Below are 12,490 nucleotides of genomic sequence, written 5' to 3' on the forward strand. Positions count from 1 at the left end.
CTGTCTGTCTGTCTGTCTGTCTGTCTCTCTGTACAACCTAATGAGTCCATTTCCTGCTGTTCGTGTGTGTCTGTGTGTGCACATGTAGGGCTGACCACTCGGTACTGAATAATCAGTTAGGGGGAATCCTCCTCCCTGGAGGAGACTGGTATTCCTTCTCTCAGCAGCCCATGGTTCTTCATCTAGGGGTGGGTGGGGCTTTGAGATGTCTCCGTCTGTGTTGGCATGTCACCTGGCACTGTCATTGTTGGGTCATGAGGCTGAGGTTTCCCGGGCCCAGCTTTTCAGGCACACCTAGAATGTTTTAGCTAGCAGCAGGCCAGAGGACAACTTTTGAGTCATCTCTCTCCTTCCACTGTGGTTTCTGGTGCCTGGCTGTCAACACGCTTGGTCCCCATATATATCTTGAAGGTTTCTTTCCCACTTCTTGCACATAGGCTGTTCCCAGCCTCCATCCTTATCGTCCCCTTTCAATTGCAGGGTAACTTTCTCCCAGTAGAAATGGTCTCTCAAGTCAGCTTCCTGGCTCAGCATAGCACCACGGGCCCATGAGTTTGGGCTAAGAGGCTGGATTCCTAGTGCCTCTGCTCCAGCCAGGGTACAGGTGGCTCCAGCCCCTCCTGCTCTGACACTCTGCTTAATGACATGTGTCCTTGTCTCCACAGAAAAGCTGGCGCACTGCAAGCTGAATGTGGCAGAGGTGACACAGTCCGAGATCGGGCAGAAGCAGAAGTTGCAGACGGTTCTAGAAGCCGTGCAAGACCTGCTTCGACCCCACGGCTGGCCGCTGCGTTGGAATGTGGACTGTGAGTGGCCTCTGCCTGGGGGTTGTCACTGTGGCCATTGTGTCCCGGGTGGCCTGGTGGTTAAGAACCAATGCATCCTCTTGACCTGTTCTACCAGAGCCCAGGTGACAGAAGAGAGGTCTGGGGAAGCTGGGGTGGGGAGCACCCAGTTAAGGGCACAAACACACACCAGTGCTCAGTGCTCCCCACCCACCCACCCACCCACCTTCAGAGGCACAACTCTAGGAGTTGTTTGTTTTGTGTGGGTCCGAGTGCGCATGCGTGGAAGGTCAGAGGTCAACCTCAGACAGCATTCCCCGAGAAGCTTGCCCCTGGTTTGTTTTGAGTCAGGATCTCTCACTGAGACCTGTAGCTCACCAGTGTGGCTGGCCAGCGAACTTAGGATCCTTCCACTGCTGACTCTCCAGTACTGGGATTATTAGACCGTGGCATCACAGTTGGCTCGTTTTAACCCCAACGTGAGTCCTCGTGCTCGTGTGGCAGGCATTTTAGGAACCTGAGTCGTCTTCCCAGGACTTGTTTTGTTTTGGAGAGTCTCATGTAGCCCAGGCTAGCCTTGGACTCGATACGTAGCCAAGGCTGACCTTGAATTCCCGATTCTCCTGTTTCCACCTTCTGGAGGCTGAGATTGCATGTCTAATCCAAGGAATTCTTGTTGGGACTTGCCACCAGACACCCAGTACAGTTGTACAAAGCGAACCTATCTGGCCCATTGTGGGTGGCCCACCGAGGCAGATGCCCAGGGACCCATGATAGCTCAGGAATGTTACTTGCCAGCTGGCTTGAGGGGGTTGTGTCACCACAGAGGGAGCAGGAAGGGATGAGTTGACTAAAAAAGCCGATGGCTTCTGTCCCGTGTTCCTACCTCCTCTGGTTCTTTGCAAGGCAGTTGTGATGTGGTCTGGTGCGCGAGACTGCCCTTCAGGGCTAGGGCTCTGCGGCCTGCATAGAGAACCCAGATGTTGGCTGTGGAGATGGGGCTGGTTCTTGGCATAACTTTAGATCGACCCATCCTTCCTCCCCAGGTGCTGGGCCTATGGGTAGAAGATGTCCCACCAGCTGCAAAGACTTGCTCCAACTCAGACTGAAACTTTACATTCAGAGAGCGTCAGGGCAGGCAGCCAGGACTGACTGCAGCCTAGAGCAGTCCCATTCCTTGTCACCCATCCCCATGGGGACAGCCGATTGCCTAGGAGCAGAAGTCAGAAGAAGTTAGCCCAGTGCCAATGATAATGGCATGTGTTATTATGGTGGATATGTGGCTGTGACAGGCCCTTTCCTCTGCAACCTGCAATTCCCCTCTTTAAAAGACAGTGCTCTTAAAAGTGGCTACCAGGGCCCAGCATGGTGTCATACACTTTTAATCCTGGCCCTTAGGAGGCTGAGGCAGGTGAATCACTGTGAGTTTTAGGCCAGCTGGTATAGGCCAGCCAGGGCTATACAGTGAGACCCTGCCTTAAAAACAAACAAACAGACCAAAACATAAAACCATGGTTGTCAAGTTGCCTTGGAGCAACAGGGAAAGAATAGAGAGAGGTCAGGCATCAGCAGGCAGAAGGCCCCTGGGACCTTAGCATCCCTGTCTATCTGAGGTCTCTTTGTCCTTCCCTAGAGGTCTTCTTAAGAGATACCCCCGAGGGCTGGCAAAATGGCTCAGCAGGTAAGAGCACTGACTGCTCTTCCAAAGGTCCTGATTCAAATCCCAGCAACCACATGGTGGCTCACAACCACCCGTAATGAGATCTGACATCCTCTTCTGGTGTGCCTGAAGACAGCTACAGTGTACTTATGTATAATAAATAAATCTTTGGGCAAGAGCGAGCAGGGACTGAGCGAGTGGGGTTGACTGGAGTGAGCAGAGGTCCTAAAATTCAATCCCCAACAACCACATGAAGGCTCACAACCATCTGTACAACTACAGTGTACTCATATAATATATATATATATATATATATATATATATATATATATATATATATATATATATTATATATAAATCTTGAGGGGCTTAGAGAGGTGGCTCAGCGGTTAAGAGCACTGACTGCTCTTCCAAAGGTCCTGAGTTCAATTCCCAGCAACCACATGGTGGCTCACAGCCATCTTTAATGGGATCTGATGCCCCCTTAGGGAAGACAGTGACAGTGTACTCATATACATAAAGTAAACAAACCTTTAAGAAGAAGACATACCCTTGAGATGGGTCCCTTACTTGCTACACTGTCTGACCTGAGGCCTCTGTTTGCTTCCCCCTCCACCCCAAAGCTATCCACGGGAAGAACCTGGTGTCCATTCTGCATCTCCTTGTCTCCCTGGCCATGCACTTCAGGGCCCCCATTCACCTTCCTGAGCATGTCACCGTGCAGGTGGTCGTCGTTCGGGTGAGTACGCAGGGCCATCGTCTCTCTGTCCATCTCGGCTGGCGAGGCAAGCTGACGTTTTCTTCTTCTTGTAGTTTTCCAGCCTTTTTTACCCCCCTGCATCCCAAGAGCCTACCTTTTATTTTTCCCTCTTGATAAAATGCATATCTCACCCCGGTTCTTGGAGAAATGATTGGAGCGGGGACAATGGCGTTGATTTCGAGAGCGGCACACGGGCGTTGAGGTTTAATTTCCCAGATTTCTGGAGAGAGCGTTCATTTCTTTCCAAAGCCACCGAGTCGGAATTCAATCCCCTTGAACGTGCTTATTACTCACTGGAGGAGGCTGTGACCGGCAGAATGAAATAGACGCCCAAATTAAAGGCTCTCCACATTTGCTCTGTATTATAAGCCATCATCCTCCATTATTTCTTTTTTTAGGTTCATTTCTCTTGATTTACTCAGAGAAGGGAGCCAGGACCTGGGGTCCTGCTAACGGGGGAGTGGGGGGCAGGCATGGATCTGCTGTGAGGACTGTCTTGTGTTTTAGTGTTCAAGCACACAGGTGCTGTTCCTGGCTTGGTTCCTGTGCACAATTTTACCAGGAACTACGTATTAAGCACCTACTGGGTGCCAGACATTTGCCTGAACTGCTGGGGACCCTGGGTGAGGATAATCCGTTTTGGCCTGGAAGAGCCACCCTATCTGCCAAAGGGCTGAGGTCACACTTGGGTGTTTATGTGTCTGGGGACACACAGCTACACTTTGTTCTCTGGATTTTTAACTTATCTGTTTTGTGGTCTGTGGTCCACTGGGACCTGGCTGAGCCTGTGTTTTCTGAAGCCATTCCGACCTCTCTACTGCCCTGGGAGCTTAGTGGTACCCTGCCGGGAAAGCCCCGTGTCTGACATTAAGCGGAAGGTCACCTGCCATTTCTCCCTGCTTCCTTCCCGATCAGGATATTTGTGGTCAGTGAGAGTGACGCAAACTCAGGGGGACCATTCCTGCGGCCCTAGACTTGGCTGCTGGCTCCTAGGCAGCGGGCCGGGAAAGTCTTCCCAAGGACACATGGGAAAACGGTTCCTAAACCTACCTACGTCAGCCCAGGCCTCAAGAGTACTGAGCGGGCTCACCATCTGGGTATTTTCTTTCAGTATTGCACACTGGTCCAAGACAAGCTAGGGGTTTTTTGGAAAATCTGACAGCCCTTGCAAGCCCCCTTCAGCTTGCTGTGCCTTGACTGGGATTCCCGGGTTGTCTGCACTGAGTCCAAAGGAAAAGAAACTGGGCAAGGAGATCCAACTGGATGGCAGTCTCTCAGCCTCCCAGTGTACTCAGAGCTTCCTTCTGCCTCTCCTGAGGTCCTCCGGACTGTCTGTGTGCTCGCTCGCTCGGGTGACCCACCAGCTTATTTGAAATGAGGCCAGGCGAGGCATGGCTGGAAGGCATGAGATCCAAGCCTTGCTTACCCTCCCACCCCCACCCCAAGCCTTGCTTAGCCCACCCCCCCCCCCCCCCCCCCCCCCAGCAATGGAAGGAGCGGGCAGACCTCTTGATTTCTCATGGCTGTGGTGATCGGCCTACAAACTCAGAGTGATGTTGCTAACCTTTCAATTATCCGGCTCCGAGTTTACCAATGACTCTGCGCCAATGCCCAGCAACCAACAGGCACCTCATTCATGCCTATGCAAATAAGCGAACCCAATACCCAGAGTCTTCCTTGGCAGGCTCTGTTGAGTGCCAGTCAGAATGAGACTGGGATGAGCCACGTGACGTCCCCAGTTGCATTTACTTGTTCACAAGGACCAGTCTACAAGATCCCTAGAGCCAGCTCAGGGAAGGGTGAGAGGGCTGCCTGGATAGGACTCAGGTTCCTGTCCCTCAGGAGCTTCAAGCAGGGACCTGCGGTTATGGCTATTTTGGCTGGCCTCTGGGAACTTCCGGTGTATGCGGGCTGCTATCTGCCATCATCTCTGCTGTCCTACTGCTGCCCCGTGTGCCTGCCAGAGTTGCCGGGATGAAGGACCACTACAAACTGGAGCTTCCAATGGCGGGTGGATTTCTCCTCCCAGCACTTCCGGACTTTAGGAAAGCAGCCCTCTTTGCCCTGTTCTGTTTCTGCCACGGCTGGCTGTGTTCAGTGTCCATGTTCGTGCACTGCCATGGCCCTCTCTCTGCTTTTTCCTTTTGGGGTATCCCACTCACCCCAGCTGCAGAGCTCACCACTATGTGGCCATTCTTACCTAGTATTGGAAGCCGAGAAGGAAAAGCAGTTTCCAACGTCCTGGGTAGACATGTTTGGGGGATCCCGTTTGAGCAAGTGCCCACATGTTCTTTCTCTGGAGTCCTCCAGCCCCCATGACTCATGAACTACGCATCTCTCCTGCCTCAACCACAGAATATGGTCTCTAGTTGGTGTTTCTTGCCTGGAATGTTTCTCCCAAGCTTTGCTTAGTGACCATATCCCAGGGTACCACAGAGAACAATGTGAGGGTAGTCCCAGGCACTGAAAGGGTTTCCCTCGTGTCGTCTGGAGTATACCCGTCCAGGCGTGAAGTGTACACTGGGGCACGTGGTTCTCCCTTTCTAGGCTGGTGTCCTGCCCAGGGTCACCATGAAGGGATTTCCCATGAGATCAGTGTGTGTCCTCTGTGTGGCCCCTGCTCCGTGGTCTGTCTGTCTTGATGATTTGTTTGCTTTGGGGTTTTCAGAAGCGGGAAGGCTTGCTGCACTCCAGCCACATCTCAGAGGAGCTGACCACGACCACAGAGTAAGTGGATGGCAGCCGCTCCTCCTCCTCAGGGTTCTGTACCTCAGGGACCCATGCCTCATGCAAGGCCTCAGGCCCCAGGCCCTGGCTTCAGCCCGGGACTCTAGCTTGGGGGAGCCTGTGTTCATTCCTCCATACTCTTTAGTCTTAGTGTGTGCTTTTTTTGTGGAGTGACTTGCCTGCCTTCTTTCTCCACACAGTCCCTCTTGGGCTTTCCATGTCAGTCTCTCACCTCAAAGAGAGTCTCTCATTCCTTATTTTAGGAGGTGAACTGAAGGGATGGGTTAGTCAGTGAAGTGCTCGCTGTGTGAGCATGAGGGACCTGATACTCAGCACCTATGTTAAAAACAAACAAACAAACAAACAAAAAACCACACACACACACAATTCAGGGACAGGGTTATGTATCTATAACTCCATCATGGGGGTGGCAGAGACGGGGGGATCTCTGGAGCCCATTGGTTAGTCTTTCTACCCAAATCAGTGTGTCTCAGGTTCAGTGAGAGACCCTGCCTCAAAAATAAGGTGGAGCAGAGTTAGTCTCTGGCCTCTACATGTATACACATACAACACACACACACATACAACACACACATACATACAACATACACATACAACACACACACACATACAACACATACACACACACACACCATATACATTATACACAATTTAAAAAAAAATTAATGTCAGGGTGCCAGGTGTGTTAGCTCAGGATAGCCACCGAGACTCACGTTCACACAGGCCAGTCAAGTCCTGCTTGTTTTCTAGTTTTCCTCTCCCCTTGTCTATCAACAGTTGCTCTCTTAGAGGGAGCTACCGTTTGACCAGTCAGAACTGTCCTAAGGTGGACACTGTTGAGTCTTCTGGTCTCTTTGAGCAAGCCATACTTTTCAAAAGCCTAGAGAAACTTGATCCTAATAGCCAACCAGATAGTGTACCATGTGTGAGGGCCCACGGTACCCCAGGATGGACCGGAGGAACTCAACACCTCTGCTCCTTCTGAAGAAACCGGTTTCAATATTTAAAACATGGACGGTGTCAGTTAGCTCACCAGTTCCGTTCACAGAGACACTAAGACTGTGTATTCAGCATGGCCTTTCCACAGCTGACTGGAACAGAATCCATCAGGCATGGAGAGTGGGCTGACAGATAAGCTGAAGACATGGCAGTGTGCTCTGGGATGTGTGTGTGTTCTGCTCCATGTAGTTCCCAGGGAAAGGCAGATAGTTGGGGAGGGGGTTAGGTTTGGGGGCGTTGGGAGGAACGACAGACTGGTGTGTGTTGTGACAGCACGGTGGGCCTATGGTTGCAGAAGGGCGAGTTCAAGGAATGTGGGGTGGGGTAAGGACTTGGTGGGGGCTTGGTGGTCTGTCTCGTGAGACATCACCCCTAAGTCATTTCCTTTTCTCACAAGCCCGCACTCAGCTATGAATGGGCTCAGCCAGGCAGTTCTTGCTGTGCCTGGTCCTGTGATATGTACATCTGAGGGCTTGCCGGCGTCTTACAATATTACCAAGGCCAGATGCCAGCCCCCAAGGCAGCCTCTGGAACACAGCTTCTGTGGCCTTGAGGAGACATTTTCCCAGATTTCACCTTAATGGTGTTGGTGTCTTGTTTATCACAGCTGATCCTTCGGTCCCAGCTGACCAGAGTCACGGATTATTTTTAAAATATTGCATAAATAGCCCCATAGAGTATTTGAAGGACTTTTAAAATCCCCTCTGAAACTTCACCAGCCAGGTTCTTTCCAGCCTGTTTTCCAAGTTCTCACAAATGCTCATTTATCGTTAAGCATTCAAATGGCTTTTCAAGCCGGAAGTTCCAGACTCCTTCCACATTAGCCCCTCTATCTCAGTGGTTCTCAACCGCACTAATGCTGCGACCCTTTAATACAGTTCCTCATGTTGTAGTGACCCCCCAACCATAAAACTATTTTTCGTTGCTACTTCAAGATTGTAATTTTGCTACTATCATGAATCATAATATAAATATCAGATGCAGGGTATCTGATATGTGATCCTGGGGAAGCGGTCATGTGATTCCCTAAAAGGATCTCAGCCCACAGGTTGAGCAATGCTGCTCTATCTGCTGGGCGTGGCTGCCAGAATCAACAGGCTCCCAGTTCCCACGATGCAAATGATGTCCCCTCCAAATGATACACCAGGGTGGTCACTGTGTTGGGAATGAGGGTAGTTTGCTGTCACTCTTGTGCTGATTGGTCGCCTGCACGTGTCCCTCACCTTTGTTAGGCTAGAGCAGGGTGTGTGTGTGTCCATTCCTATTGGGGGCCAGAGGGCCGAGTGCTAGGGTCTGGTTGGCTCTGAGACTTGGTCTAAGTGTCCATCTGACCCTTTCTTCTTGTTCACAGGCTCATGATGGGCCGGTTTGGTAAGTACCCTGGTTTGGGGTGGGACAAGGTAAGACCCCTGGGTATGCACCATCCAACACAGAAAGCTCTGCTGTTCTCAAGGTCATGCGTGTGAGCTTGTGAACTTGGGCAGGAGGAGTGAGGTTGTAGGGACAGAGGGGCCAGCCTGGAGAACGCCTCTAGCTTACCTGCAGGGGAGGGAGGGAGAAAAGGAGGGAATTACTCTCTCACCTGACTCCTGGGCAAGAGAGGGCAGACAAAGGGATCAAAAACCTGCGGCTTCCTTTAAATTCTCAGAGGGGATTCTGGCTCCCGCCACAGGCTGGGAGGGAGGCTGATGTGGACAGAAGTTTAAAACAGAAGGAAGTGGAGAAGGCTGTTTGAGGAAAAATGGAAGCCAGATAGGAGCTCCCAGCTCATTTCCAGATACATGGCTGACCCTGGGGAATCCTTGGGGGCGGGGCAAGTGTCACCTCCAAAACCCAGTGCCCTTCTCTGACCTGCAGGTTGTAAAGAAGGACTGAAGGATGAGCAGGCAACAGCTCTGACAGTCAGGAAGGTCTTGAGTTTGAGAGAAAGCTGTGGCCATGTAGCCCCTGAGCCCTTCTGATGGACAGGTGTTATGCTTGCTGGGAAAATTCCCAGGGGAGATGGGGTAGCAGATATGGGTCATGTGGGACCCCTGCTTGGGGTCCAGGTGCAGGCTAGTTTAGAGATATGTCTCTCTCTGTCACCTCCCCTACATATAGAGGAGGCTCTGAACCCCTGGGGATCGCAGAGGCGGGAGGATGACGAATGGGGACCTGAGAGTGTGGCGTTGTAACTTATGTGTTTGGGTTGGCTCTGTTTCAGGTTCAGAGGATTTGAAAAGAGTTGGCATGGCTGGGGGTGTGGGGGGAGGGAGGTGATCCTGGGCTCGGTTGGTATCTTGGGAGCCCTGACAGCTGGGAAGGACACCTGGTCAGGTACACAGGGTGTGTCTCCCAAGGGGAGAGCCAGGTGCACCAGAACTCAGTCACGGTGCTGGGGACATCTGAGGCCACAAGAAACCTCCTCTGAGGCTGTACTCACTTCACTTCTTGCAGGCTCTGGCGTAAGATGAAACAGGCTATTAGCTAGTGACAGGCAATTAGTTCCGCCCCCGCCTCGCACTTCTGCTGACGCAAGGAGGTCTCCTGGTTACTCGGCTGACAGCCTTAGTTTTGGTGCAGTGAGCTCCTGGGCTCCCAGGCATCCTCTTGGGGGAGCAGCACATGGCTGTCCCGGGATTTCTGGTCATTTCTGACCTCACTGCCCCACCAGGGTCTGGTCACACTGATTCCCACCCAGCATCTACTTTCCAGCTTTAGCACACGCTTTGCTGAGGAAGAAGGTCAAAGAATCCCTTGTCACGTCTGTTTCCTGTCCACAGTCCAGGATGCTCCAGACATCACATCCCCTGTGGCCTTGATCTCTCACCTCCTGAGTGTCCAGGTCTAACCCTGCCCCCCCCCCCCCCACTTCCACTACTCTCGGCCTAAGACGCCCTCCTGCTAAATTACACAGGGTTCCCTCCTGCATTGGCTCAACGGTCACTCACCAGGGATCTCCAGTCACAAACCAGCATGCACCTGCCCTACTACCCTCTGGTTGTCTTCGTTATGTCTAGAACCATCTGACAAACCTGGAGTCAGCCCTGCTCCCAGGAGCCTCAGGGTTTGTGTGTGTGCTCCCCTTGACCCGGAGCACTGGTGCAAGTGTTATGCTTGTAGGCACACCCATGCCTTTTCCTTTGTTCAGGGATCTCCAAGTATCCTGGAGGCAGCCGCTCACCCCAAGCCTGTATGATCTCAGCAGCCCTCCCTGCACCACTGTCAGGTGTGAGGAGGTCCCAAGACCCGAGCAGGCTGAGGCTCCTAGGCTGGGTCTTACTTGAATCAGTTCCCTCGCCTCCTTGGCCTTCGAGTGCTGTGCAAAGGTGGAGCGACTCCTCTCTGGTCATTCTTCCCTAAGGCCAGCAGGTTGAGGAGTGGGTACCCAGCCTCTTCCCGCCAGCTTCTTGTCCTGCCTGAGGTACAAGCTGGTTTTTTTTCTCCCTGGAAACCAGTCTCCTGGGAGCTGGGAGGTTAGAGCCTGGTCTCCATAGCAACGCCTTTGCCAGTTGCCTTTTCTCTAGCTAGTGGCCCTTCCTCCCTAGTTCCCCCTCCCCCCCCCCCACTCAGGAGCCCTTTCTGGTGCTGACAGGATTGGGTGGGCAAGGGTGGAGTCCCCCTCCTAGTTCCAGGCTCAGTTTGCTGGGACCCAGTCTCTCCCATTTGCCTTCCCAGCAGAGCCTGTGTTAAATTAAAACTCTGACCTGACGTTCACACCCCTGGTCATTGAGCACGCAGGCCACTGCACTAAAGGACTCAGCTCCTGTCAGCCTCCCTCCCAGCCCACCCTGCTCTTGAATCCACTCTGGCTCCCTGTGTTTCTCTTTGCATGTTCTATTCACTCTGGCTGCAATGCCCTTCCTCGTCTCATCTCTCTAGCCAGCCTGGCTCAGAGGGCAAGCCTCTTTCTTCCAACCTCTTGTCCATGGCTGCGAACTTGGGTGCTGCCAGAGACCAGCCGGACAGAGTTGGTCAAACCCCAGAAGCTGAAGGTTATAGGAGGGGAACTGTGGAAAATAGGAGCCCCCCCCCATCCTTGTCCTGGGGGCGGCACCTTGATGCCAGGTGCCCTGCAGCTCACTGTGGCCCCAGCTTCTGCTTTCAAGAGGATTCGGAAATGTAGATTAGGGAAAACCTTCCTATTCTAAATGAGGCTGAGTTAGGCTCCAGGTACAGACCTGGGACCCTCCTGTCTGTGCCTTTCCAAACTACTGATTTCTCCACTACCGGAGGGAAATTGATGGGGTCCCCAGTCATGCGTGGGAATTGGGCTTGTCCCTGTGTCCCCACCCTGATTCTTGGTGCTCACAGAGGCGGTGGGGAACAGATGTGGTTCCCTTTAGCTAGGGAAGGGACCTAAAGTCTGTGGGCTTTCTAGTCACACAGTGAGGATTTGAACCCAGTTCTACCCTGTCCCCACCATCCCTGGTCCTTCCTCTTGGCTATGGAGCCACATTTTGTGTTCTCTAGGCCCCAGGTAAGCAGCCAGCGTGGGAGGCGCCCAACAGCCTCCCACGCGGCACTCTGCCAGCCGAGCAGTGGCCCAGCTAAATAAACCGGTGACGTCAAGAGCCTGAGCTCTTGGGGCTTTGCCTAAGCCGCTTTGCAGGACTGCACTTCTTCCGAGAGGAGTGAGCTCCTTTTGCCCCTTTACAGATTGTTTTCTGGGGGGATAATCTGACTTAGCTGATTATGAAAGTGAGTGACATCTGGTGCTAACTGACGTTGGCTTTTTGTCCCCACCAGCCCTTAGAGGGAGGCACTGCCTTCCCCACTTCCCTCCCTACCCGCCCCCCCAGATGCAAAAGGTCCCTTCTCTCTGTTTAACCTCTCACCCTCCCCAAGGCTGAGGAAGAGGCCCCAGGTTGGATGGAGCTGCCTCCAGAGCCTGGCTAGAATCTCTAGCACCTTCATCTTGGGGCTAGGTTGGTAGGGGGCTAACTTTAGATCATCCTGTTTGGCTCTTCTCCCCAGAACCCTGGCTCTCTCAGCTCACCCCAGCCTTCTTTGCTCTCCTCCTTCCTCTTCCTCAGCAGCCCCTGTCTCCTGAGGTGGGGGAAGCCCCCCCTGTGCCTTACCCCTAGAACCAAGAAGACAGAAGTCAGGGCCCGGGTCCCTCTCAGTGCCTCCCCTCCCTCTGCAGCACTGTTGGCCCCGGAGCCCCCAGGCCTTTACTTGACCTGGGCTACAGTCATCTATCTCAACAACTTCTGTGCACCCACTTCTTACAGACGTAAACAGACATTTGGGTTCAGAGGGCACCTCCGGAGGGATTCCAGGTTCCTGTGTCCCTGAACGAAGAGCAGAGCAGAGCAGAGACACACAGTCGCAGCCAGAGCAGACTAAGGAACATCCACTTCTGAGGGAGAATGTGCGGCCCCCAAGTGCAGAGCTGGGCTTTCCTGTTACCTTAGAGCCTGGCTTTCCCTTCCTTTGCATAGCAAGGATATTCTGGTTCATTTGCATAGAGTAGGCTTTTCTGAGTGTGTGCTATTTGTCACATGTAGTTCACACAAATTCATGTGTCAGCATGTCTCATTAACATCTTAAATCTGC

The 12,490-nt window shown here is 52.7% G+C and overlaps 1 protein-coding gene across 2 annotated transcripts in view; it reads left to right on the plus strand.

Moving 5' to 3' along the window:
• The window catches only part of Parvb (parvin beta), an 83,526-nt gene that overhangs the window by 57,912 nt on the left and 13,124 nt on the right, over positions 1–12,490 (plus strand). For both annotated transcript variants that reach the window (XM_021183070.2, XM_029470070.1), the window contains exons 5-8: positions 666–806; positions 3,069–3,184; positions 5,874–5,932; positions 8,304–8,323. In XM_021183070.2, the coding sequence (XP_021038729.1) occupies positions 666–806; positions 3,069–3,184; positions 5,874–5,932; positions 8,304–8,323 (336 nt within the window). The remainder of the gene's footprint in view (positions 1–665; positions 807–3,068; positions 3,185–5,873; positions 5,933–8,303; positions 8,324–12,490) is intronic.

This window comes from Mus caroli, chromosome 15 (genome assembly GCF_900094665.2).
Source record: "Mus caroli chromosome 15, CAROLI_EIJ_v1.1, whole genome shotgun sequence".
Lineage (NCBI taxonomy): Eukaryota > Metazoa > Chordata > Mammalia > Rodentia > Muridae > Mus > Mus caroli.